The 27,370-nt window shown below is 43.6% G+C and overlaps 1 protein-coding gene across 3 annotated transcripts in view; it reads left to right on the top strand.

Moving 5' to 3' along the window:
* Positions 1-27,370, top strand: part of BRF1 (BRF1 general transcription factor IIIB subunit) — a 176,737-nt gene that overhangs the window by 98,938 nt on the left and 50,429 nt on the right. For all 3 annotated transcript variants that reach the window (XM_075503746.1, XM_075503748.1, XM_075503747.1), the window contains 4 exons: positions 1,358-1,484; positions 3,043-3,082; positions 3,172-3,264; positions 3,956-4,234. In XM_075503746.1, coding sequence (XP_075359861.1) covers positions 1,358-1,484; positions 3,043-3,082; positions 3,172-3,264; positions 3,956-4,234 — 539 coding nt within the window. The remainder of the gene's footprint in view (positions 1-1,357; positions 1,485-3,042; positions 3,083-3,171; positions 3,265-3,955; positions 4,235-27,370) is intronic.

Raw genomic sequence — 27,370 nt, 5'->3', positions numbered from 1 at the left:
GTGTGGCCTCTGGACTCTGCGCCGGGAGCAGGGTGCCGAAGGCAAAGCGTCCTGCGGTTACGGCATGCCTACGTCCCTTTGTATGGGCTGTCTTCTCTTGCTCCTCAGGTTATAAAAAAAGAAATACAGGTACTGATAAGGACATTGGGAGAGAGTGCGGCCCTGTGCTCTTGGCTTTGACGCTGGAGTTGGTTGGAAACTGACTTTCTGTCCTAGAGAAAATTCCTTCTTCGGAAGGAGTTTTGTTGCAATCAGAGGTAAAAGAGAAAACCATGGCTGCGTTTTGCAGGGGGAGAAACGCTGAAGAGTCCTGTGCTGGGAGTACTGAATCACCGTTTTCAGTTTCCTAGCTTTGCAGATGGAAGCTGTTGTCAGCCTTGCTTCCTCTGGAAGATGGGAATATTCCAGTGAAGCAGCTGCAGACCCATCCTTGCTGTTTTCCCATGGAAAATGTTGATATTATTAAAAGGGCACTTTCTGTCAGAAAAGCATTCTGCCAGACATTTCCTGACCTGGCTTTGTACTTAACCTTTTGTCTCGCTTTCTCCATCTGTAAAATGGATGTGCTCATTCTCAACCACCTGTATAATAAAATGCTGAGATTTGTGGATGAAGTTATGACAACGTGGTCTCATTTAAGATTCAGTTCCTTTGAAAGATTCAGCTGCTTTCATGGCAGTTCCCCATGGAGCTAGCCCCATCTCTCACATAGGTAGGAACTTTTAAAATGCGAACATTAAACAAATACAAAGTATATTATTGTAAAATTACATGCATTCATCTATTCCGTCTGTGCAATGTGCAGACGATCCCTTTATTTTACTACTGCTTCTGTGTGTCTGGGGAAGATTACTTCTTGTCTCTCTTCCAGTCTGCTGAAGATATATTACTTTAACATTTGCTTTGTATAAATTAATCATGCTAACGTATCAGGAGTATTTTTGAGCGTACTCCTAAACTATGATGGCAGATATTTTAGTTTGGGAAGCTGTTTTGTTGTTGTTGTTGACAACAAATGCAACGAGACAGGAGGAATGAACTGCGCTTGTCGTCTCAGTTTTGTCAGTCTGTACTTAATTGACCATAGTGGCTGCGGTATTTCTGTTCAGTCTTTGTTCATCAAAAAAAGTGTGTGTTACATACTTTAATAAATCAAAAGCTAATTTGTGATATGAAAAGATACTTTCTTTGCAGCAGATGAAACAATTAGTATCACTTCAGTTTTAATGTATTCTGCATTTGAGCCAGAGTTTCTAAGGATGACATGTTTATTCTGTAACTTAGCAGTTTGACAAATTTTGTTACTTTTAAAGAAGTTCTTAAAGTTGTTATGGTAATGTACTGTATGCTTTGGTAGGTTGACAGAGTTTGAAGATACACCGACAAGTCAGCTAACCATAGATGAGTTTATGAAGATTGACTTAGAAGAAGAATGTGATCCTCCTTCATTTACAGCTGGTCAAAAAAAATTGAAGATACAGCAGGTGAATTCTGAATCGGATGCTCTCTATATTTCTCTCCTCTTTCCTCCCTCTGTATATTCCTTTTTGAATCAGTTAATACTAAATCCTAACTGACCAGCCGTTGATAAGGGTTAATTACATTTATTCCGAGGTTCTTAAGGGAAGGGTGAGCTTTAGTGCATATGATACCCATTAACTAAAGGATATTTTTTTGTTTTACTGGCAAAGGGATAGCTTCCCAGTTAAAAAAAAAAAAAAAGTTTTTCTTCTCTATCATTTTTGCTCCCTCTTCCAGAGAGACATGCTCTTTCAGATAGTAGCTTCAAATGTAGCTTTAAACATCCCCTGATGAGGGATCGAAGTGCGTCTGCCATCTTAGCCAGCCGCTGCGGGAAGCACTGAGTCACTGCTCTTGTTAGTGCAGATCAGGACGTCTGGGTGGCCGAGTAAACGGGCACCAGCTGAGCTGCCACGTTCTGCAGGTCCCCGTGCTTGGTGCTTAGCCCGCGACTGCTGTATTGTAGATGAGGGCTCGGCACACTCCGCCCGGATGCTCCCCCGTTTGCAAGCTGATGCAGTTCTCCTAAGCACTGTTATCTCCTTTATGCTTGCTTTCCTGCTGCATCTGTGTTTCCCTTCTTGTGCCCTGACCTTTTACCAAAGCATCAAATCTTTTTGTCCTTACAAAACTGGAGGCTCTCGTGACAAGTTAAGCTGAGCTTGTGGCATGGAGGTCTTGAGTAGCTGTCCTAATGTCTGCACTTCTCTTTTATGGGCTGTATGCACTCTTCTGCCCTGGTTAGCAAGGATCAGGCTTGCAAAGGTGTAAGCTTTGTAATTGGATCAGAAACTGTACACTTTTTTAAGCTGATACACATGGTCAGGAGAAGTACCATTACATATAATTTTTTTTTTAAACACATAGGAAAACAATAACCCGATTGCTTTAATGAGACTGCTGGGTTTTTGTGCGGTACAGCACCTGCTTCCACAGAGATTAGTTCTCACGTGGCTTCATTTCTTTACAAAGCATGAACTAAAGCTGGCACCAGAGAAGATGTTACTGCCATCACAGCTAAATCTTACATTATTAGTTTTTCAGGGGTTTTATTTTTACTGTTCTAAATGTGCTACCATTTAAAGGTCTGTGGGCGTGTTTGTGATGTTCTCAAGAGCCTGCCAGGCGCTGTAGCTCAGTACTTCGCTCTGCCGTCGCCTGCGTGCTGTGTCTGTCCCGGGCAGCACGATTTCAGCGCCGTCCTTGCGCTTGCTCACATCTACGGGCACGGTCATAGAGTCTTGACTGCTGAAGAATGGGGCCTTTTATTTGCAGCTTGCCAGGGTGAAGGTTCCTTTTGAAGTGTAGAGATGGGTGAGATAACGTTTGAAATTGGTCAGTATTTTGAAACTTGTCTGTCTTACCTGTCTGACACTATGAAGTAATTTGAGTTGGGATTCAAAACCTGCTTATTGCTTTTAAAATACCCTATGATTCTGTGTCTCTATATAAAGTTCACAAACAGTACAAAGTTGGCTTTTTTTCATAATTTCATGTTTATTTTGTTTATTTTCATTTCAGCTTGAGAAGGCGTTATCAAAAAAGCTGGAGGATTTTGAAGGTATAAGTTGTGTTTAGTGTAACATATCACTCATTTGTTCGAAATTACATCAATGATTGCTGAGTTTTATTTTTATTTCAACACCACAGGTGAAATATCGAGCTATCAAGATGAAATAGAGATTGAATTAGAAAACAGTAGACCGAAAGCAAAAGGCGTATTTGCGAATTTCACTAAAGATGGTAAGTCTATAAAGAGTTGTGACTACTTAAATAATAACGGGTTCAGATCCTGCAGGCAGTCTTAAGTGTATGAACTTTATTGTGATGAATGTGATCATAGGCTTGCGTAGTACAAGATCTCTATTGTGTTGGGGTTCTCTCTGCCAATTAGTTGGTTCAAATATCAGTCTTCAAAACAACTACGTTCATTACAATGACAGTTCATGAATGTTTTCAGTTGTTTTTCTTTCCTGGTGCAGTATAAGCTTGGCACTGGCACCTGAGAATGTTCCTTTTCATCACTGAAAGTGCAGTGGACCAGTATCTAGACCCTTCTGTCACTGAATCCCCCAGTTGACTAAGCGATACGGAAGGGCTTTGCGCAGGTTGAACATGCTATTTTTCATTTGTAATTATACCAGTAGGTAGCCAGCTTCTCTCGCAAAGCCTTTTACCTGCCATAATTTGATAACGCAATACTTCTGTTTTAAATGATGACTGTATTCACAGAAATACATTTTAATAGCCAAGGTAATGAATTTGAAGAGCACCTGGAAACTCTATGTATTCATACGTTGTACTAAAATATTGTATATTTCTTCTACAGATTTTCTCTGAAGATTTTTATTCTTTAAGTGAGCACCTCTCTATGTATTTAGTTTCTGTAACAGATGGTATGCAATGATCTGTTGGTTTTTTCTTCCCCTTACAGATTCTATAGAAGATAATACCTCTAGTGTACTTGGAGAGGAGGAGGCAGAAGATGAGGAACTGGAAGCAGCTGCTAATCACTTAAACAAGGACTTTTATAATGAACTCCATGAGAAGGATAGAGTAAAACAAAATGAAGATGGGGAATGCAAAAATGGAAATGAAGCTCTTGTAAGACCACCTGCCCTGGAATCCTTGCTTGGCCCACTCCCCACTGCAGCTAGTCTTGGCATAACAGAGTCCATAAAAGAGTGCATATCCACTAAGGACCGAGAGCCTGGTGAGTAGGAGATCAGTGCAGCTTGGAGTGGAAACTGGATACATGCAGTCAGTTGTTGGGTTTGTTGTATAATTTCCATGTATCCTGATGGATACTGTGCTAGCAATTCCATGAATCACTGTAACATCAAGGTACAGGAGCTGTGAGGCTGGATAAGACCAGTGGTCTTGGCTGTGGATGTTGGTTGTTGGCATCTGCTCCTCAGGAAGCTGCAGGAAAATCTGGAGTGCCTAATTATTTTCTGAAGCCTGAGAATGTATATCTCTTAGTCAAGTAGATTTGCAGTCATATGATAGCTGATGGGCATATTTCAAGCCATGCAGTCTCAATTAGGAAACTGGAGGAAGCGGATTCCTGTAAATATGACTGGGAATTAAAACCCAAGTATGAGAATTTTAGATCAAGGCAGACTTTCTCGGGAGACATTTTACTGGAATCAGACATGATGCAGTCTGTCTCTCTGGTTGAGAATCTTTGCAAATGGCAAATATTTAATATGTTTGTAAGAGGAAATAACTGGTTGTATGCTTTTTTCTTTGATGCGGACTTTGGTATGCCTTTTGGTGGTTTTGCTCCATTTTTCTTAAAACTCCCAGATCTATCTGTATCATATAGCTCTGTATAGTACAGCGGGAGCAGGACTGCTCGACTAAGGAAGCCAATTTTGCCAGAGCCATTAAGGCAGACAGTACTGCAAACAGCCAGTCGTCCAGGCAGGTTTGTTTGCTTTTTCTTATGTGTGCTTGAGCTTTATGGAGATGACATTTTTTTAAATTCCCTTTGCATCTTAATGACTCCAAGAACTGAACATATCTAAAGGGCATTTTATTCTTTTCTTTATCGCAGTTAATTTTTCCATCGTAAGACATACCTGTCCGAATCTGTTTTGTCAGCTTACTTGGGGGTCGATGCAGCAGAACGTTTTGTTATCCAAACTGTTCTGATGCTAATTTCTGTTCAACAGCACCTACTTATAATAAGGTACTCCCTGCCTCAATAGATGAACTGAATGCATTCAGATTCTTATTAAGTTAGTGTTCGCATTCCAGAAACGTAGCAGGGTGGTTGCACTTTTATATTTTGTACAAACGAAATCATATAGAAACAGTTGAGTGGTTTTGGTTTTGTTTTAATTACGATTAAGGAAATGGATGGCTCGTGGCTCATCTTTCTCCTGGAAATCGGTGGTTCATGTCAAAGAGAGGTCAGTAATGGCTAGAAGCTGTTGTTGTCTGGCTAGCCAATGACCTGTAAAAATGAGTTGCCAGTGATGGACATTTCTCAGCTGGCATTGCTATTGACTGTTTTAATGGACATGCTGAGGACTGAGTTTAAAGATGAAACTAAGCTGGTGTAGCCAGGTGTGTTGCTCTGAGTCGGGCTTCAGGCAGGTGGGCAGGAGAGTGCATGGCTGCTCATGCTACGGCTTGTCTGCTTTTCCTGTTTGTTTTCTTTCAGAAGTTGAGGACGTGCCAAATGAGCTGAATTTCAAAACCGAATAGGTTTCAGTATGTTCATTCTCTTTCAGTGCATCTCAGAAATCATTGGGGGTGTTGGAACAGGTACTTATTTTGTTAATACGCTGTGAAGCTCCTATGCTGAATTACTGTTTGGGTTGTATTTTGATCATAGATCCTGCCCCAAACTTTTTTTTTTTTTTTTTTTTAATTTTTGCAGTGACTCTGCTAATTTATTTTAACAATTTAAGTTTCATGTTCAGTCAGATTCACTTTGCCTGTGTCTGTACTGTGGGGTAGTCGTGCTGGGATGGACTTCCCAGGCTCCGAGCCCTTGCCACGTGGTGCCTGCGTGGTGTGGGTGCATCACGGTCTGGGTGTGCATCCTGCCCCTGAGCACCTGGTTTCCTTCAGGAAGTCATCTGGGTTCAGGAGCAGTAACGGAGCCTCGATGTGTTTTGGATCGTCGGGAACCAGGTCTGGCAGACAGACTGGGAAGTACACCTGACTTGCAGTTGGCATGTTATTACACAGAATAAAGAAACCCTCTTGTTCAGATGCTTCCCATTGGTCACCTGTGCATCTTAGCTCTGAACCCTGATGAAAACCAGGGTAGATGTTTCTGTCTCCTCAGGCAATGATGTCTTGAGTTCTGCTTCATAGCTCTGGAAAATCTGGGAAGAGTTTGTACCTGGAGGTAGTATCTTCTTCTATCAGGCCAGCTGGTATAGTTGTAAAAATTAGACAATTTCCAGGTTTCTGGGCCCTTCTTCAAATCTGAAAAAGAAACGGCAGTTTTCAAAACTAAATGTGGGATGAGAACAGTTGCTCAGAGTTTAATTTGAGATGGCGCAATTACAGATCATCTTGAAACAAAAGTAGTTGGTACCTGTGGAGGGAAGAGGGAAAATCATAAAATTTCCTGAATTTATCCTGTGTATTTGAATTTAGTTCAGTGCAATTTATATTGTGAATCTCAGCTGGCTTGCTATGGTATTTCATGTTCCAACGCCTAAGCCTACTGGAGAAGGGAGAGAGTCATCATAACACAGCACCTTTAAGGTGATGTTTTGGTCGTTCTCCACAGCTGTGTAAGTCATAAACCAGGAACCTTTTGCTTCCCTCAGCCCTCTCCGACCTGAGTCATCTTCCACTGTGTGGACCACCTGGGTCAGGCTGGGCTGGAGACCTTAGTCGGGATGACTTTGTATCTCCTGCTGGGCTCCACGCGTTGTTGGACGGGTGTATTACGCCCAGCCAGTGCAGCGTTGGGAACGGCGAGCCTGGTGCTACGTGGCGAGGATTCCCAGCAAACCCTCGTGGTGATACGCTGCATGGCTGGGCAGGTGGCTATTAAATAGGAGCTCAGCAAGCAGCTGCAGTTTGTGCAATGTTTGGGCTCCTTAAATGCAGGGTATCTCCTCTCCTCTCTGTAATGATCTCTCTTTCTCAAAAAAAACCTCTGTAGGTACCTTCTACAAAGTCTTTTCATTTGGCTTGTGCATGTGGTAATTCAGTTTATAATTGCCTACATCAGCTGCTATGGGAAATCTTCCACCTTTGAGCTACGGTGGCTGCAGCAACAGCAGAAGGTTTCTCACAAACTGCTTATGCAGATAAGACTTAGGTGCAGAGCCCAAGTATAAGAAAAATTTAGTGTATTTTTGCTCCACTTAAAATTGGTATTTGAGCGGTGTGAGCTTGTCTATATGGATGTTTTATGGAAAGCATAGTATTTTTGCAAATTTGCATTACAAAGAGAGCATGTAAGGTACTGGGTTAATGAGTCTGAGGCAATAAAGTGCTTAGAATAAACACTACATTTGACTTTTTTTTTCCTACAAAGTATATTAATTTGCAGGGGCATTTAAGCTGAAATTTGTTTGGGTCTTTGCAAACGGCTTCTTTCGTATTCTTCATGATAAAAGTGCTTTATTGTGAGATCTCAGTTTCAGAGGTGGAGATCAGGTGGATCAGTCGGTCCATTTTCCTGGCTGTGCAGCATCCCAGCGTCCTCTCCACGCTCTACGTGCTCTTTCTGATTCTGCAGTTCCTCAAAACAGGGCACCGTTTCCTTTAGGAGACTGCCACAGTCAAATACCATGGACTCTGTTCTCAAGAAATACATTCTTTGGTGTAAAACTTGGCAATTTATTTTTATGTCCCTTTTATACCACTTCAAATAATTTGTTGTCTTTCTTGGTGTTTCTGTGCTTCTGATGTTTGCTGGCTGTCACCCTGTCCTTCCCACGTCACGCTGCTGGGCTGTACACCATCAGTTCATCTCTTCTTGCCACATAAATCAAAACTCATAAACTTAATTTTTGGCCAGGGCTAAAAGTGAGGAAGGTCTGATAATAACAGAGATAAAGGTAAAATACAGTGTAAGTTACTGACTGACTTTATATACCTTCTCCCTCGTAATCTAGGGAGTGTTTGAGACCTGATTTAGTTTTTGTTTTGGATCAAAATTCAAATGCAGTCATTTAGGGCAATAGTTTCAAATAATATATGTGAAGCGGGTGGTAACACGCTCCTGCACGTCCTCATGAAAGTAAGCGGCTTTTACAGTGAGAAATCACCGTGCATGTACCATCTTGTGCTTGGTTAGGCAGCCAGCTAACTGCATTCGCTGCTAATTTCACAAAGAATACATGAGAAAGGTTTTGTGCTTGTTCATAATTAATAGTTTGCTCATTTATTGCTGCTTGTATTTATGCCTCCATTACTGCTGCAGGCATAATCTGACACGGGCTGAGGTCGAAAGATGTTGCCATTGATTTCTGTGGGTGTTAAAGACCCCATGCAGACAGCGTTCATTGATCAAATAGTTGTCGTCCCTGTGTACCAGCGCTTTTCAACTTCTTGCTCAAGGAGGATGTGAAAAGTGGCTGAAGATGAAGTTATACGAGACAGGGATGGGCTCATCCTGCAGGGTCTTACTCTTTTCCTCCAGATCTCATCCCCCTCACCCTACCAGCTCCCACTTCATACTTCGTCCTGGCCCTGGGGCTTGCTCGATCCCTCCGTGAGCAGACTTGGCTCCCTAACCCAGCGAGGAAAAATGCATGTGTGCGTGATCCCCCTTTTTTTTTGGGCGGCAGCGGACAACCAGTGCTGGCAGCGGGCAGGGAAGTTTGCAGAAATCTGACATTTCTAGCAGGGTCTGAGCTGCCGTGGAAGGATGCTGAAGGGCTCACGGGCTGCAGACGGCTGGAGGACGGCTGTTGGCAGCGTGGGTGCCAAGGAGGGTTGTTCTCCCCATCCAGGAGCCCCAGCCTGGATTGCTGCTCACTGCTCTTGCCATCAACGGATAGATGTTCACCTCTCTGTGTGCTGGTTTCTTCTTCTAGCATCCGCCTTTCTTCCTTAGATTTTGTCTGAGTACATCAGTGCCAACTGTTTGAAAATATATAAATGTATACGTGCATATGAAAGTATACAAAAAGATATAATCAGTAATTAGAGAGAACATTATGAAGCCCTATTAAATCATAATTACCGCATACATGAGAAACAAAGCTGCTGAGTTTAGCGCTAATTGTGTTACATATGGAAAGTACGCTTGGTCATCGGTGTAAGCATGTGTGTCCCCATCCTGATTGCTCTTCTTCTGGTTCTGGCTTCAACGGTGCAGTTGCTTTTGTGGTTTTAAGCCCCACCTGTGGAAACAAGCAGCGCGTGTGACACGCTTAGTGTCACCTTCCTTGTGTGATGCCTTTGGAGCCCGTTGAGGGTTTCATCTTTGTCTCCATGTGCGGTTTGCTCTTTCAAAAATATTTTCTGTGACAGGACTAGCTCCTTCCCAATTTTGAGATCTAAGCAATAAAACCCTTGGTACAAGCTAATCTTTCTAATCTAGCCTCTATATGCCTATGTTTGGCGGTCTTGATAGCCCGTATCCCTGATTGAGCCTTCATTATGCTGTTAATGAGATGTGAAGAGCTTGCTGCAGCCAGCATGGTAATAGGAGACCACCAGCTGCTCTGAAGGCAGTTTTTTGATACCTGAAGTCTTGGGGATGAATTACAGATGACATGATTTTCTTACTTGACTGTGTATGTCACTCACACACGAGTATTGCGTGTGCATGTGTTACTCCAAAATCTGTGTACACATTTTTTCATGCAGGATCTTTGCATTTCATTACAGGATAGGAATGCTATAAATTCAGTCCATATTCATGCTGTGAGTAACTAAGAAGGTTAAGGGATGAAAACTAATCATATAGTTTGGCTGAAAGATTTCCAAACAAATCTAGAGAGGAGTTTTGGAGAGAAACCTGCAGTTTGTTAGAGCCATCGGGGAGATAAATTTGAGTGAAAGGATAAGCTGAATCATGTGAATACGTTTTTAGAACATTTGTGGATATTTTAGGAATTTTCCAAAGGGTTGGTTTATCGATACAGACACTCCTTATAGGAAAATGTGTGCTCTTTTTGTCAGAAGTCTTGGTCAAAAAGAACTGCCCCAGAGTAATGGACACTGTGGTTGGGAGAAGGTACTGGAGAGTGGGGTTCGGGTTCCTGAGCCAAAAGGAGCAGACCCATCTCTTAAATCTTACTTGGCCATGTCCCATGTGAATGAATGCCCTTAGCCCCTGGCTGACTAGCCTGGCTGTCCTGTTATCCCGACTGTTTCAGGGAAGGAAGTCTCTTTATCCGCTTCTCTCCCCTCCTTCTCCTTCTCTTTCGCCTTCGCCTTTGCCTTCGCCTTTGCCTTTGCCTTTGCCTTTGCCTTCGCCTTCACCTTCTCCTTCTCTTTTTTCTTATTTTTTTGTTTCATAAAATTCTCGTCTGGAATGTGAAATATTTTAAAATCTTGAAAGCTTTTCCAGGCTCGGATTTTTTTTTGCCTGACTTCCGCCTCATCCCTACTGCTGAGTGGGCAGTGGGCAACGTATCTTTTCTGTCTTGAATTCTTCCAATAAAAGCATGATGGAAAAAATCAGTTTTATTTTCAATTTGAGTAGTGTAAAAGCCTTACATTGCTCTTTGATGAGAAGGCTAACCTGCCACTTAAGGCTTCATCCTCCCTTGCTTGAGACAAAAAAGGCAAAAAAGCTGCTTTCTTCTGTCTCGCTGCTGCAGCGGGCTGCTGGCCGCAGGCTCTTTGGAGAAGGAGGCAGCAGCAGGGCTGTTCCTCCGGTTCGGAGACACGCGGCTGGGAAAAGAGGGTGAACATGCCGAACGGGGGCTCTGGTGCGTCATTCTGCGCGTTGGTGTTTGACGTGTGTGTGCTGCTGCATCAATACTGCTTTTTAATGGAGCAAGGAGAAGCCATCAGCCCAAGCAGGTTTTTATGCAGTGTTTTCCCTTGCGTTGAGGGGAAGTCCAGGTCTGCCGTCATCTGCTCTACCTAGGCTTAGGCTTAAGGAGGTGGAAATGAGCAGGAGCACAGAGCTGGACAAGCAGGGAGAAGAGGAGAAGCTCATCTGGGGCTTTAGAATTGGTCCTTTTCCCGTACCTGAATAGCAGAATTACGAAAACAGTTGTTCCCCAAGTACTAAGGGAGGGTTGTGTTTCATGGTTGACTTAGATGCCTCGGCATTTGTAGGCGCCAGTATAAGGTTTTCCTTCTGTTGGGGCTTCTTTTCAGGGTTTTCTCCTGCCTGCACTCCCTAGCATCTGAAAAGATGCCGGTTTTCAGCGTGGGAGGTACTTCCAGGGGCATTTATAATTGCTCTGTCTTGCTGGGGGGGCCGATTCTCAAGGAACCTGTGGAAATGTAACCACCTAAGGGATCGCTGCCCTGCTCCTAAATCTTGGTTGAAATAGGCTGTGGATTAAAACAAGACTTGGGGAGGTGGTGCTGGGGGCTGACGACGCAGAGACCTACAGGCACACAGGAAACTTGGCTAAAAAAAATGAGTAACTTCCTTGCTAGTATGAGAATTATGTGATACTTCCTTTTCTGCACCTGCCAGAATTTGAGCCCATTAATGCTCACAGTTATTTGGTTGGGTGGCCAGTTTGCAGAAGAAACAGACATTCCTGCCCTGCCCTTCTGCCAAAAAGGAAGAAAAGTCTTTCACCAAAAAACTCAATTGAAAACTGAAATTGTTCATTAGAGAGTTGCGGAAAGTGAAATGCGTGGAGGCTATGGAGAGGACGTTAAATTTGCATGGAAAGCCAACCACTCAGGAGGATGTTATTTGAGCAATTCATCACGGTATCTGAAATGTCAGGAGTGGAGGCCTGGGTTCAGTTCAGGGAGTCTTCATGGTCTCAGTTGTTATTGAGAATAAAGACTTATTAACCTAGGTCAAGGAGCCACAAAACGTGCCCTTGGAAGAAGGAAATAGAGCGCAGAGAGATTTGCAAGGCTTAGCTACTTTGGGTTTAATATGATGGGTAATAAATCCATGTGCAGTGCTGCGGTGGATCCTGACCACTTTGCGTTTGTCTTGCATTTTCTGAAAAAGCTAAAATAATCCTCCATTTAGTACTTCATTTTCTTGTGGTACAGGTTCGGCTGGTAAAGGCAATACCTGCAAACTGAAAATCCACCGAAGTAAACCCTTTAAATGGAGTGCCGCTTCTGCAAGGTTTTAATATTTTTGTGTCGCAGTTTGTTGTTTTGCTTTTGTTTGGTAGCTTTGAATTTAGTTTGCAAAATTAATTTCTATATCCTCTTAAGGATTAACTTCATCACACCCCTACAGACTTCATCTGTTTTGTTTGTTGGTCTGAAATCTGTGGGACTGTCATAGTACTCGAGATAAACACGTGTACGCATGGGTTGGGCTGTGGCTTGCGTAGATGACCCTTGTAATGGGGGATTTGAGATACGGCACTACAGACCGTTGATGAAAACAGTCACGAGTTTAGCCTTGTATAACTGTAGTTTGACATTTTGGTTTGCTAAATGCTTTCATAACTAAAATGGATGTATTGTCCAACAGAGGAATAATATTAATGTTGACACTGTTGGCAATTAAAAACAGTTTTGGAAACTGAATTTTACTACTCCTGATTGCTTTTGAAATAATTTGTTTTTCAATGTTACTTTAGTGTTGGTTCATTTATTAGGTCTTTTTTCTTGTGTGACAATGAGATAATTGCTATTTAGTTTTTATCCTGTAAGCAATTATAATCAAAGCAGCCAGATATAGACTCTGCTTTGACCTGGAATCAGAGTGACCTGTCAACATGAGGCTCCTGTACTCTTCAGCTTTTCAATGGGTTTTTTTTTTTCATACGTGCTCACCAGAATGCATTCAGTAGGGCTGAAAAAACTGCGTTTAGAGTTTTCGGTGCTCATTAATTACAGTGGTGCAAAGCTGTAGAAATTGGCAGGTAAGACCGACTTGGGGTTGGTTATTAATAACAAAAATTGTTATCTTTTATCTAGGATTATGTGACTGTGTTGGGTCAAGAGTGTCTGAAGCGGCCGGACGAGGAGATGCCGGCAGGCTGCGTGGGGAGGGGTAGCTGCAGATTAGGGGGGGAATTGCAAAGAGTTGACTCCAGGGATTTTTTGCAGCCAAGTTTCGCTAAAGGGAAGCAGAAAATACTTTCTTTTACTTTTAAAGTCAGCAGCTTATGGTAAGGCTTAGCTTTCATAGTGAAACATATATGTACACCTAACACTGTAGAAGTTGTTTTCTGTGACGAAGGACCTGGACATTTACAACTGTGGAGCAGAAATAAGGGAATGAATATGAAATGAGAGAGAGTAAATAATGCTGTTAAGCAGCACCAGGAAAGAAATTTGGAGCAAGAAACAAGGCTCTTGAGATAGGTATAAACGCAAAAGCCAGAAGTAAACAGCTGTACAGTGGGTGGAAGGATACCATTTTTCAGCAAATTGACTCCCTAAATGCCGTGTTTGATTTAGTTACGGTGGGGAAGCCACCGTGTGCTCCCAGATGGGAAGGAAGTAAAACAGTGCTCTGTGACCAAATCATTAACACTTATAGAGGAACAAGGCGAATGACTGATTTTGGAAGTTATGCTTAATGGCCCTTACTAATTTCCTGCTAAAGGTAAAAAATGTAAATCCTCATTACCATAGAAGTCAGGTATAGAAATGCAGGAACACCCATATCAACGTGAAATTGTGTCACTGGTGGTGGTATTGTATTCTGTCAGTGTTTTTCATTAAATAAAACATACTTCAGTGGGAAGTTGCTTTTCCGTAAAGTCTCTCTTTGCACTTCAAGCCGGAGTTTTTGCACTTAGGGGGAGCACTGCTTTCCATGCTCCCGCCGTGTCTCATGGCTCTGTAGCTGCTGCGGAACTAACACAAAGCTCCTGTGCTAAGTTCCCTAGAGCAAAGATAAAATCTCTGGTTTATACCGCACTGTTTGAATTTGACCTCCCGTTTTAACACGGAGCAGGTGTGTCGGGATGTGATGTTGTGGGTGCTGTTGGTTGAGGTTAAGAAATGTCTCGCCTTACTGGCTCATCCCCCTGCTATCTGCGGGCGTTAGTGCACGTGTAGTTGCCTCCCTCACCTGGGTCTGTCAAAAATATCACAGGCTCGTGTAGACGTTTTTAATAACAGGGTCATTTTGACAGACGCGTATTAGGGAATGACGCCGTGGCCGGTACGGCAGCAGGCGGGAGGGAGGTGGTACCCGCTGCGGAGGGAAGGGGCACGGGGCTCAGTCGCTGGGGACAGAAATCGGCTCCCCCAGTTCAGCTGGGGTTGGAGGAATGCTTTGGACCACGTCTTTGCGGCAGCAAAGAACGTGTATTCTGAGGCTGAGAGTGGCATTCGTGCCTGCACTGAGATATCGGTGCTGGAGGGGTTTTACGATCCGTCAGTGAACGGGAACGGGCAATTTCAGATACGCTGTTGCCCAAGATCATTTTATATGCGGGGTCTTTGTACCGGGGGTGAGATTGATGCTTGAAGTTCAGCTCCCGAAATGCAACACTTACAAATCTGTGAGCGATGAAGAAGTTCGGTTTAACAAGGTGGGGAGGGAATTCAAAAAAGGTACGCTGAATTCTCTCCTGAAAAAAGCCTTCATTTAAATTTAAAGTTTATTGCTTTATCTCGACTTTCAGAAAGCTCGCATGAAACTTTCTTGCCTTTGAAAGCTTGATAAAAACTCTTGAAGTACTTTGACTGAAACAGAAAATTTAATAGTGAGGCATTTTGAACATGGAACGATGTTTGTGGGCGAGTAATTTAAACAGGTACTAATACGAAACGGCGTTGTACTTGAAAGGCTACAATGGGTATACACACACAAACTGGGTAGAATATCACTGGGAGCAATAAAATGTAGGAATTCTTCATACTGCTTTCATTGCAAACAATTTTTATGGTACGGCCTGTGAAGCAATTGAAATGCAGAGAGCTGGCACATCACTAGATTGATAATTCCTCCTGCTGCTTACGACTTATTCTCGGTACAGATGTCCCCAATTCTTTCTTTCTATCACATTGAAGTGTCTTGTCTGCTTCAATTTCATGCCTGCCTCAAACATAGCATTTTTTGAAATTGTCCCTCCAATATTTTTTTTTTCCTCTTTTAGAAGTTTAAATCAGATGAAATCTAGCTGCTGGTTTTTTATCCTAAGGTTTACACTTAAACTTTTAACAAGCTCGTTTTAAGAACAGTCTTTCCTTGAGAGAGCACTTGGCTGATCCATCAATAATTATGTAGTAATAAAGCAACTGTGTAAAAATGGCACCTACGTGCCGAACAGATTGGTTTGCGGAGCCACTGACAAAGATGAATGTTTATTACATTTTACTACTTTTGGTTCTGCAGATGCAATACAGCTATTTTCTTTTTGGCGTAAGCGTCATGAAAAGTAATTTCCAATTGTGGAATGTTTATGATAATAAGGATGTATAACTAGGGAGAGCCCAGACTGACTTTCAAATACCAGCATGAGTTTGCAATGCTGGTAATTTAGAAAAAAAAATAAACAAATAACATTTTTTATTTTATTTCCTTGCTTAACAAATTTTTTAAACAATCACTGGGACAGAACAGACAGGGAACCCTACAATGACATGTAGTTACTCTTCTGAATTAATTGCTATTATATTAATTGTTGATTCCCCCAAATTTGGCAAGCTTCCTCATTCTCCTTGCTGCATCCAAAGATTTCTGCTTCTAATTTTACTACAATATGGAGAAAATTGTAGTGCCTAAAAATAACACGAAAGCCTGAAATCGTTGTTCTTGTTTCCTTTCTTTTTTTGAAGTGCCAGTATAATTAAGGCTGTGATTTAGATGACTTTGTGTTGTTCAAATCTGTCCTCTTCTTTTGGGCAAAATGTGGAATAACATAGCCTGTACGTTTTTACGGCCGGTAGATGCGCAGTCATTTGGGTCAGCCGAGCTGATTGACTGCAGTGTCACCGCAGCGACGGCACCGTCTCTCGGTAGCAGCTGAGAAACACCTTGAGAATGAAACTTCTGTGCATGCAGACGTCGGGATCCCTGCCTCCGCAGCCCCTGGCACGGCCTGCTGGTGCTGCTCCATTGGCTTTCCCCGAGGTGATGCCGGTGGGTACGGATGCCTTGGCACAGCCGCGCTGGCTGGCTGTCTCAGGTGTCCTAGCTATAAGGTGTTTCCGTCGACTTGCAAACCTCTTCTGGGCAAAGGCCAAAAGTCACGGGTTCTCCGCTGTCACTGCCAGAAATAGTGATTTGGCCTTATTTTGGGTATGTTATGCCTGATTTAGAGTGAGGGGTGCGTTTGGTCCTGCTCCCAAAAGACCCTGGCGTGGCATAGCTCCAGCTTCGTCCCCCGGTTCCCTGGGGGCAATGGCAGAGTTGAGGTCCACGTGCCTGGTTCATCTCAGCAGGAGCTGAGGAGCTATTCCGCAGACCAGTTTGCTGCCACAGCCCTGAAGTCTTTGTGGCAACTTGTAGCTACGTCAGCAAACGCTTTCAACCCAGATCATTCATTTCAGTTGGCAGATGTTGACAGTAATGTTCCTTCGCTTGGCTTTATTTTAGCATTTAAAGATTTTTATGTTGATTTTGATGGTGTGAAGAGAATTGCATGGGAGCGTTTTGTCTGGACTTCAGTATTCTCTGCTTTATCTTGCTACTAAGATTCAAAATCTTACTCTGTCAGGGGACAGGGCTTTTGCCTGTGCACTTTGCTGGCTCTTCCCTCATCCGTCCCTTCTGTCGGCCCATTATCCTGGGCTTATTTCACTGCACAGTTAATGATGCTTAAGTCTGCTGTGGAAAGAGTTTACCTAGTTAAAACTAACATAAAGAACAATTCATCCTAGTCTTATCTAAGGAAATTAAAGAAATAAAGAAATAAAATATAAATAAACTTCTGTTCCGTAGGAAAGGATAGTAGGTCTGAATTTGAAATGATGATCGGGTGGGTTGGGTTTCATTTTGTAATGAAATAGTAAAAAGCTATCCAAAGCTTATTTTTGGGAGATAACTTTGTTTTATCTAATTCAAAATAAAGTTTACTGATTTCAAAGAAATCAATATTGCATTTAATGCTGAATGTGTTTAAATGAATTGGTACATGAAATGCACATCCCTCTCTCCAAATGGGCTGCGGACACGTAGTCATGTTTCTGAGAATTGGTGCCATAATACAGTTTGTTATGGTGAACTTAGATTAAGCCTCATGGGAAAGCATCGTTATTCAGTTCATTAAAGAAGAACAACTTTGATACTATGCCATATGCTGTAAAATAAAATGGGTGCATGGCAGAAAGAGCCATGAATCCTTTTAGTGTGTGTGAGACTGAGCCATGATTTGTGACTTTCTTCTTGCCTCTGCAATACCGTGTTAAGTAGATGCCCAATATATTTAAATAAAGAATTAATTACATGTAATGGGATGTGGGACCTTATCTTTTCCAGTGCTCTCTTTGCAACGTGTTGCCAGTCTACCTGGTTTTCGAGACCTACTAAAATCTTTCCAAACTCATCACTTCGCTCTGCATCTAATCAGCATTTAAACAGGGTCTTTTGTGTGCCTGTACTCCGGAGAATGGCAGATTGGTGAGAAACTGTAAAATCAGCAATACATAACCTAGCTAAAATGACATATTAAATATAGTCCTGTTACTATATAAACTTTATATACAACAGTCAGATGTTGAGATTAATCAGTATGACAGGTTGTACAAGCATATGGCTGGCCTTTCTGATAGCCATTAGCTTGAAAGGCTGGCTTTGAAACCGGCTCCATTATTTATAGGTGAATCAACTGCTGGGCTTTGTCGGGAAAAGGTTATTTCTCCAGCTCCACTGAAACCTCCTGTGCACGGAAGCGCCTTTTTCCACTGTTCCTGGAGAATAAGACAAATTATTCTCCAGGAACTTCTCCACAACTTTCTTCTTTTGGAAAGTTGTGGTGTCAGAGGGCATTCCAGCGCTGTAAGGATGGATCTCAAGCATATGGAGTACACATGCTAATTATGCTGTGCTTATGGTTCAGTCTATCCAAATGCCAAGGCATTGGGGCCTCAGAGCTGCTGCAGGCAAATGTTAAAATCCTTCACCACTGTCTACTGTGCATCTGGGAAAATGTTTGCTGCAGTCCCTAAAACATCTGGGGAGAGGAGGAACAAATGCACGTCCTCTCGAGGACTTTGCTGCAGTACATGTGCTGTCTGCAGCAGGATTGTGCTGCAGTTTGGCCGGATGACCAAGTGAGCTTGCCGTGCTCCGCTGTCACCTAGAGCCACCCAAGCAATGCTTGTACTTTGCAGAGATCCTTACATGCTTCATAAAGTTGCCCGAATGGATGCAAAAATGCGCTGGTCCCTGGAGCAGGGCTCATGTGTGAGCTCTGTTTGGGTCCGGGGCAAGACAGAGAAGTACCTATCTGTTTCTCAGCCATTAGGCATGGTCAGAGACAAAAAGATAGTGCTTCATCTAACATGAAACAGCACAACCTTCTTGATTTTTATTTAAAAGCGTGGTCTGTGCTGGCTGTGGCCATCTGTTGCATAGTGGACTGATGCTCCTAATACGGATCTGAATTTCTGTAGCTGCTACCTTTTAAGATTTCAAACCCATGTCTCCTACTTCCAGGTCTGTAAACCTCAACTGGTGGTCCCGATCACTGAACCAGAGTCAGCATCTTACGTGTGTGATCTCTCTCTGCTCCATGCCTCTGATAGTCCTGGCGGCATAAAACGCTGCCCGGTAGCTGCTCTGAATCCAGCTCCCATTCATCATGGAGGCTTGCTCCTTTGGGCCAGGCTCCCACCTAACTGTATCATTTACAAAGCTTTTGCTTTTTGCAGGGAAGCTTCTGCTCTTGCCTGTTATTCTGCTATAGTAATAAATAATAATAATAATAATAATAATAATAATAATAATAATAATAATAATAATAATAATAATAAAACAACTTTTACCTTCTCTTTCCTCTCCCCATCTCTGTAATTCCCTGCTTGCTATTTCTCATTAGCGAGGAAGGAAGGAAGAAGCTGGGTAACAAAATGAGAAATTTCTTACCTGATAATTTTCTTTCAGTTAACAGCTTCTCACCATTCAGCCCGCCTGGACAGTGTGGTAAATGGCCAGGATACAAATTGATTTTTTTCGTCTAAATAAAGACTCGGGTATATAATTTCATGCACTATATTGCGGTGTTGTCTTAATGCTAATAATTGCCTGCTGAAGCTTTTCTGTAATCCTGGTGGCTTCTGGTGCCTGGTGCTGAGCTTGTCACCAGATCTACCATAGACCAGCTCTGAACCTCAAAGGAGGGGGTAGAAGTTAGCCCACCTTTGCTGAGAGACGTAAGGGTGATTAGAAGAAAATTGTAAGTGGGAAGTTCAACTCGTTCCTCTTTCTCACTCGGCTGGGTGAGTTATTTTGCCAGGCTATTTTTAACCTGGAGCAGCACTTTGGTCCAGACCACAGTGCTGGGAGCAAGAGGAGGACTGCTTCTTTAATGGGAGAGCTGACATAGGGCAGGTTAACGTGGCAATGAGCCCGTGGCCTTTGGATCCCAGCGCTGGCCCGTGTGCCTGGCCCGGAGGTGGGGAGCTGTGGGGTGGGAGGGTAAGGGTAAGGGCAAGGGTAATTCTGATGGGGCAAGAGATGTGTCGGAGTTAGGCTGGGCTCTGGTTTTGCACTTCCTCATGACAGTTCCACCATTTGTACTTCTGCTAAAGGAAAATTGCTCTGATTTTTGGGCCATCATCCGAGCCAACCGTGACTTTTCAGTGATATCCTAGGAGAATAAGTTAGCTTTGCTTTTGAGTTCCAATCAGTCCAATTAGCCTTAAAATGTTGTCTTGCGAGCCTCCTCAAATTTTTCCTCTGTCTTTGTAGCTTAAAAACTGTGTGTGTATATATGGCTGTATATATTTGAAATTTTTTCCTGGTGGAACAGAAATTGATTCATGATTAAAAAAAAAAAAAAGATAAAAAGAAAAAGAATCCAACTAAAATGCTAGGATTTGCTTTTAAGTTCTCTGTAGCGCAGAGCTCCTCGTCTCATTTTATTTGGGGCGGGGAGGGCGGCACGTTAGAGGAGTAGATTTACTTCTCAATAAAACATATGTCCTCTGCTGGGGTGGCTGAGCGCCAGCCAGGCAAGGATCCTGGGCTTGCAGGGACGGACAGCAGAGCATTTAACGCCCACAGCAAGACCTGGCTACTTAACCAGCGAGCTGCAGTTGCAGAAATGATGCTTCAGCACTTAAACATTAAACCAGCTGTTCCCTTTACGGCTGGCTCGGGTGTAAAGTGCTCTTGCTGTTTTACATAGTGGTCTGGCAGCACGGAGAAAGTGAGCTGGAGACTGATCTGAGCCCGGCTGCCTTTGCTGTCGGCTCTCCAGGGCGTTGTACAGCCCTCGCCCTCGGCAAGAGATACGGCGGCACTTTGCGCTTGCGGGGTTTGGAGAGGGGAACTGATTAAGATGCTGGTCAGTTCTTCTCCCTGGCCTCTCCCTTTATAGAAACTGTTACTGTTGGATACCCCTGCAGAGATTTAAAAAAAATGCGGAAAATAGAGGCCAGAAGGCACCAAAAAGAAGGCAGGGTGGGGGAAGGGAAAGGAGAGAAAAGATGCCAAGAACAGCATAAAAGGCAAAGGAGGAAAATACAACAGGGAATTGGTGATCAGATGGAAAAGAGCAATAAGTAGGAGAAATCTGTCTTTATAGTCCCCATTTTAAAAACTTTTAAGTTCATAACTGCTCAGGCAGGAGGGGGTGAACACGTGGACGAGCGCTGAGATGTCAGTGTGTTGCACCTTTGGCAGGAGCGCCGAGATTGGTCTTGGCGATGCCAGACGCAGAACTCACGAGTTGGAGAAGACTCATGTCTGTGCATGGGAGCTCGTACCATTTCTGGGCTTTGGAGCTGAAAAATGTCATGTGTGGTAGCTAATTAGTATGTTTCCAGGGGAGTATTTGTCAGGTTGATCATTGATGGTTATTGGTTTCATCATCAAAAAACAGCTTTTTTCAAAACAGAACAATGAGTTGCATCAAGTAGATTGCATAAAGGACGCTGTTTTTCACCGTTTCAAGAGGTGTTGGGGGGACACGACCGTTACTCCAGAAGAGGAACGTCTGCTGCTGGTTTTGAGGACAGTGTCAAGATGTTCTTCAGTTCAAAAGCTTAACTTTCAGCTGTATTTATTTTGGGAGGTTGAAAGGATTTTTTCTTAAGGGCTTTTTATATTGCTATGTAGTTCAGTAAGCGCGAGCTTACCTTTTCAAAGAAAAATCTTCTGAATCAGAAAGGCATTGTTTATTGCTGGACTATTTTTGTACTACCTGCTTTAAAAAACATATATATTGCAGGGAGGATTTCTGGAAAGAATGGAGCGATTAACTTTTTCTGATGAATTAGTGTTTAAGTTAACAAGTTTCCATGTCTGTTAGACTAGTGGCATAACCTTTGAGTGGATATAAAATGTGTGGACGTGGTTTGGTTCGCTCCTCCGTGGACTGTGAGGTGCAACAAGAGCATTTGTTTCAGCGTGGATGCGCTGCCAGAAAAGCAGCAGGGTTGATGGTTTGGGGTTTTATTTTTTCGAAATTGAAATTTAATTTATAAAAAGTATGTTCAGTATCTAAGAAAAGTTCCGTGAGAGATGACTGACTGTAGGAACAGCTTTTCTCATAATTCATTCCCATATATCATTAAGCACACAAATTTGAAATTCTGTTCCTGCGATGGGATAATTGTTCTGCGGCTGCCGTACGAAGGCGGCTAATGCGGGAAGGCTGTCGGATGTCAGTCAGCTGCTGCGGGAGAGACGCAACACCTGGAGCTTGAATCTCAGTGTGAGGAAATAGAGATGCAGGCATTTAATAAAGATGGGTTTGTAGTTCTGCGCCGGTTAAGGCAGAATCTTGTAGGAAAACCTCCTTCTGCCTACAGCGACGTGGACGAGCTCAATGCAGCGACTGCAAACCAGCCGGGGCTGATCCCGGCTCTTGCTCCTCTTTGTGAGAAGGTCCTATTTTCAGCACATAGGAGCGAGGAAAGAGCTAATGAGCTTGTACATCCCTGCTTTTGTACAGGCATACCTTGCGCAGCCGCGCTCTCAGGCTTGCAACAGTAGGCTATGTAGCTGGTATGTGGAATTTCTTTGTTTTTATTAGATCGTGTCTTTTCCCTCTTTGCCCTTCATTTCCACCCTTTTGGGCTTTGCCTCTACGCTTCTCATAGGCCAAGCGTGAGGAGCCGGCCGGTGGGTGCTTCGCAGTGCCAGGGCTGCGTGTCCAGATGCTGCCGGGCAGCCCGGCGCTGGCCGGCGATGCCTCCCGCCATCCCTCGCCAGCAGGAACGAACATTTCTGGGAAGAAGGGGCCTCACTCTGCATGGCGCGGTGTGTTTGCCGTCTCCGAAGGAGCCAGCAGGCTGGAAACTTGGCTTCGGCTGGAGAGGACCCCTTAACCTTGCCTTGGCAGAAGGAAATAATAAAGTGACAGACTTCATTTATCTTTATGCTGTATGCGTGGCCTCGTGTGCTCCGTACGCCGTCAGACCTAAATCTTGGTGTCAAATTGGCACTATGAAGGAGTAGGCTGTAATTTTCAAGGTGGCTTCAGGTACAATAAAATAAAAAACGTTTTCACTTAAATACAAGCGTACACGTCATGCGTTTTGTGACCTTATTTTGTCAGTAAGCGCAATTAATTTTGCTCTGTCCTTACATTCTGTTTTTGTGGTGTACTTTTGTTATGTTGGCACACGATGGTATTGCCAAAGGTGACCGGGGGGAACCCGAGCCCTTGGCAGCCGCAGGGTGCGTGCTGTGGGATTTGGGCACGGCGGGGCCGGCTGGGATTGCACAAAGAGACGCCTTATCCGGAGCAGTGAGATTGGCAACAGCTTAAAACTGCCAACATAACCTCCCAGCCTGCTCCAGAGGCTCCTAGCCCTGTATTAATAAAACTCGCAGCGTACCCCGTTCGTACGGACCCGTGGACTCTGCGCACACCTTGACACGTGGCGGGTTCATTTGCACACCCGTCAATCCTCCTACGCCGCACTTCATGCCGCGCTGCTGCTACTGCAGCATTTTCACATCCATTTCTCTTCCCTACCTGATGCTACGGCACTTTGCGTGCCCTGCGCCGCTGCCGCTCCCCTCACGGTTACCCATGCTTAATGACTTCTCTTCACGCCCCTTGGTAAATCAGTTATCTTCCCCTCCAGATGGGTTCTTGTCCCCTCTGATCAGCTAATCAATTATATTCTGGTGCGGTTGTGCAGTGCTTTTTTGACGTTAAGCTACTGCCTTCCCTTCGCGCTCCTTGCAGCTCCCAAAGTGGCACCGGCGCCGCTCATCAGATTTAGCTGCAAAAGCGTTTCTGCCCCGTCGGGTTCCTCCGACAATCTGCGGGAGCTTTCGGTGGCTCCCGTTGGTTTTAATCCCTCCCTGGAGAGCAACAATCAATCCCGCTGTTTCTGATGCCCCAGGCTCAGGCCGTTTGGTTTGTTGCTTAAGGATTTTTGTTAGTGAAAAAGCCTCTCCCAACTATTTTCAGGTTTTGTCGTGCTCTAGCCCCAAAGTATTTCTTAAATACTGGGGGTGCTTAGCATCTGGTGCTGTGCTGAACAGGGGGAAGGGTTCTTTGTTTAAACTCTTTCAGCTCTTTGACTGCTACGAAACGGTGCGGCGGAGGGTATATTTGCTGCATGGGACCAGAGCACCAAGTGCCTTCTATTGTATCTGCTCCGGAGGATTTCCTGGGAAGTGTTCAGCCTCCATTTCTGTCTGTAAGGAAATCCTCTTATCTGGGCAGAGCAATAAATAGTGCTGCCTCCTGTAACAGAAACAGAAAAACACATTCTTCACATGGCTGTTTTTAAAAATGTGGGGTTTAAAATATATCGGCTGGAATGATTCTTCTGTAATAAATCCCCATAATAGCGTGCTGTGTATACATTTAACTAGCTGCACAGAGGAAAGGAGAGGGGGAGACGGTGTGTTAAAAGAGGGTTTAGTGTGCATTTAGTAATGACAAGAACAGTAAATAATCCTACAGGTTTACAAACCTAATCCCCAGTGTCTGATTGTAGCCCTCGCGTCTACTAGAGTCAGTTGGAAAGACGTTAAAAGGCTGTGAAGAAAGAGCTTTGGGGGGTTTTTATTTTTAAATGTTGGAGGAGCTGGCCGGGTGACTGGTGGTTTTAAGTGGCATGAACATAGTTGGTTCGAGACCTTGATGGAAAGCTCTGGAAGTGCCCGTCCTTCTCTGCTTGCCATGGAGACGTTAGGTGAGGATGGAGTAGGCTGCTCCTCACGGCCTTGCTCTATGCTCGTCCCGATGGTACTTTCATTTAAGAACTGGATTTGGAGGGGGGGTTGTTGTTTTTAATGCCCAACTTATTTTTTGCCTGTGCCCTGCATTGAAGTGGTTGTTTTTCCTAACAGAAGAAATCCACGATGTCTAAGAGCCGTGCCACGTGACACTACTGCTTTTAAATAAGCTTTTAAGAGGTTGGACCAGATGTTAGCCACATCTGTGTTTTTATTTCGTCGAACATTTCATTTCGACCCTTTTATTAAAAGAGAAAATGATCATTTAGAAATTGTTTTGAAAAGTTTAGCAGCTGGGAAGATCTTTCTGGTATATAAAAAAGCAAGGGGTTTACTTTCCGTGCCCTGGAGTGAGCCGTATAACGTCGAGCAGACGGATATTTATGGCTGGTAGGGTCTACTCCTGTTGGAAGTGATTGCTGGGGCAATTTTCAGATCAAAACGGATGTATTCTGTTTTGAATTGGCATTCCATAACAAAACGTGGTTTTTTTCTCAGTGAAAGCGTTAAACTAGGGGTTTGAAGGCACCTTCTCTTCTGAAAAGCCCCTTGCATTTAATGAATGCCTATCACCTTGGCAGGAAAAAGGACGACTTGCAGGCAGAGGGATATCCAGCAATTACTCCCTCAACTGCCGTTATGGGGTCTTAGAAATGCTTATTACGTATAACTTGCTTCTGGATTCTTTTCCGCAATTTACCAGTTGGAGAATGAGTTTTCCGTCCCCGTTGCTAATTGATCCAATGAGAAAAACTGGCACCTAATTCAGTAACAAGTTATATTTAAAATGACATGTGAAATTGTTCATGGTGCCTGAAATTACATAATTTTCAGTCTGGCATACTAGGGCTGTATAAGGGAACAGACACCTACTGTATTGTTACATACTAAATTTTAAACCTCTGATCCAAAAATACAGCAGGGTATAGGAGGAGTGAGGTGTTTAATGGTGAATAAAAGCAGTGGCAGCTTGATTTCAGTGGGATACTTTTATTATTCTTAAGACGCTGTAGCAGTTTTTACTGCTACAACAAATAATTTTGGGATGCCTTTTTATGTAAACTTGAGCAGTGACTTCAGTAGTTCTGTCACCACTTCCAAATTTTGATCTTCTAGCCGTGATTTTCAGAACTTACTAGTGATTTTTGAGGTTGGCTCCCTTTTTCTTTGTCCCCAATTCCAAGCCTGTGTAGATAGTTGACGTTTTAGTTTACCTGGTGCAATGAATATGGAAAAAAAAAAAGAATCCTTTATTTGCTCAGATAAACCAAACTGAAAGTTGGGTTTTTTTCCCCCAAAACCTTGAGGAAACAAAAGGTAGATAGCACAAAGAAGAGGGAGACCATCCCCTCTTCTGTCCTACAACTTGGTGGTTAAAGTGCTTACCCAGAATATGGGAGACCCATTTCGAGTCCCATTTCTGCACAAATTCCTTCCGACCTAGGAGACAAGGTATTCTGGCCTGGGCACACTCTTGCACTCTGCTGTCGAGCTATTGTATTTTGTGTAATGAAACATTTCTTGGACCCAGGTGGAGAGTCTCCCGGGAGGGCATCTCAGACACTAGACTACAGTATTTTACTCCTTTCCTCGGTGAATACTTAAGCATTTTGCTCACTGGAAATTTATATCTCGGTTCCAGCAGGAGAGACGTGTAGTGCTGTTTGCCGTATACCCTGGACCCCCATGGGTGATGCGGCGTACAGTGATTCCTCTCTGCGCTTTGCGTGATTACCGTTCGCTAGAAAAATTCCAGTGAGTTATATTAAAGAGGCGGCAAAGCACCGGGATGTATTTTGTCACCTTGCTTTTCCTCTCCAGCCTCGAGCCAGGGTGTGCTTTGCCGTGTCCCTGGGTCACATCCCTGCCTGCCTGGTAGTGAGGTGCCTGCATGAGGAGCTGGTGGCCCTGCTGCAGAAAGTTCTGCTCTTACTGCACTATATAGAGATCAGACCAGAAGAAAAGCACATGTGCTGAACAATTATATAGTTGTTATAAAATCTTCTACACTTTTAAAGTATTTTTGGGGAAGAAGGTTGTAAAGTAAATCTGGTGCCTGGGACTAAAGTACGGTTAATTTCTAAATGTAACGGCGATGAGAAGTGTTCCTTAAGGCCTTTTCCCTCATTAGCATCAGATTATCTGAATTGGTGAAGTTGATATTATGTTTATTGAGACAATCTCAGAAGAAAATCAAAGCGCAGTGTTATGCAGTTCCTTGCGAGAGGACGTTTTCTTTGGGGTGAAACCCGTTTCGTGTATGACTTGGTATGGAAAGAGTTTAAAACTTTCTGTTGGATGTTTAAGGTGGATTTTGAAAAGACATGTGTGTGCGCTCGGTGTCTGGTATCAGTAAATGTCTGTTGCGTTGAGCAGCCAGATCCTTTGCACCACCTCAAGAAGGGCAGCCTTTTTTCCTCACTAGCTGTTTTGGTTGGATTCCTGACCCTGTGATTTCACGTACTTCAGGCAACTGGTTTAAACGCCTGAGTTTTGCCAAGCAGAGCGTCGTTCGTATCTTCTGGGAATGCTCATAATTCCTGCCTTTGCTTGTCTTCACCGTTTGGTGTTCCCAAGCCTCGAGGGTCCATGTTGCCATAACCTGCCGTTGGATCCAAGAGCTGCAGCTGCCTTCCGCCTCCGCCGGTCCAGCACCGTGCTGCCCAGGAGCTCTGCTCCGCGAGAAAGCACCAGACTGGGGAATCAAACCATTCAAAGGTCTTGGTTTGTGGGGAGGCACATCCCCAGGACTGGGGAGCAGGAACCGTGGAGGTGCCAAGCCGTTCTGCACCATTTCAGTTTTAATTTGTTATTGCAGATCGTTGATACTTAATTTGTTTATTTTTTCGGCAGGTAAGCTGGTTAGGTCATCTCTTGTCTAGTCTTGATTAGATGTAATGGAGATGACCAAGAAGATTGCTTCATTCCCCAGCATAAGTCTTTGTTGAATAATTTATTTTCTTCTCTACCTGG

Source organism: Mycteria americana, chromosome 5 (genome assembly GCF_035582795.1).
Source record: "Mycteria americana isolate JAX WOST 10 ecotype Jacksonville Zoo and Gardens chromosome 5, USCA_MyAme_1.0, whole genome shotgun sequence".
Taxonomy (NCBI): domain Eukaryota; kingdom Metazoa; phylum Chordata; class Aves; order Ciconiiformes; family Ciconiidae; genus Mycteria; species Mycteria americana.
This window is presented reverse-complemented; position numbering and strand designations above follow the sequence as displayed.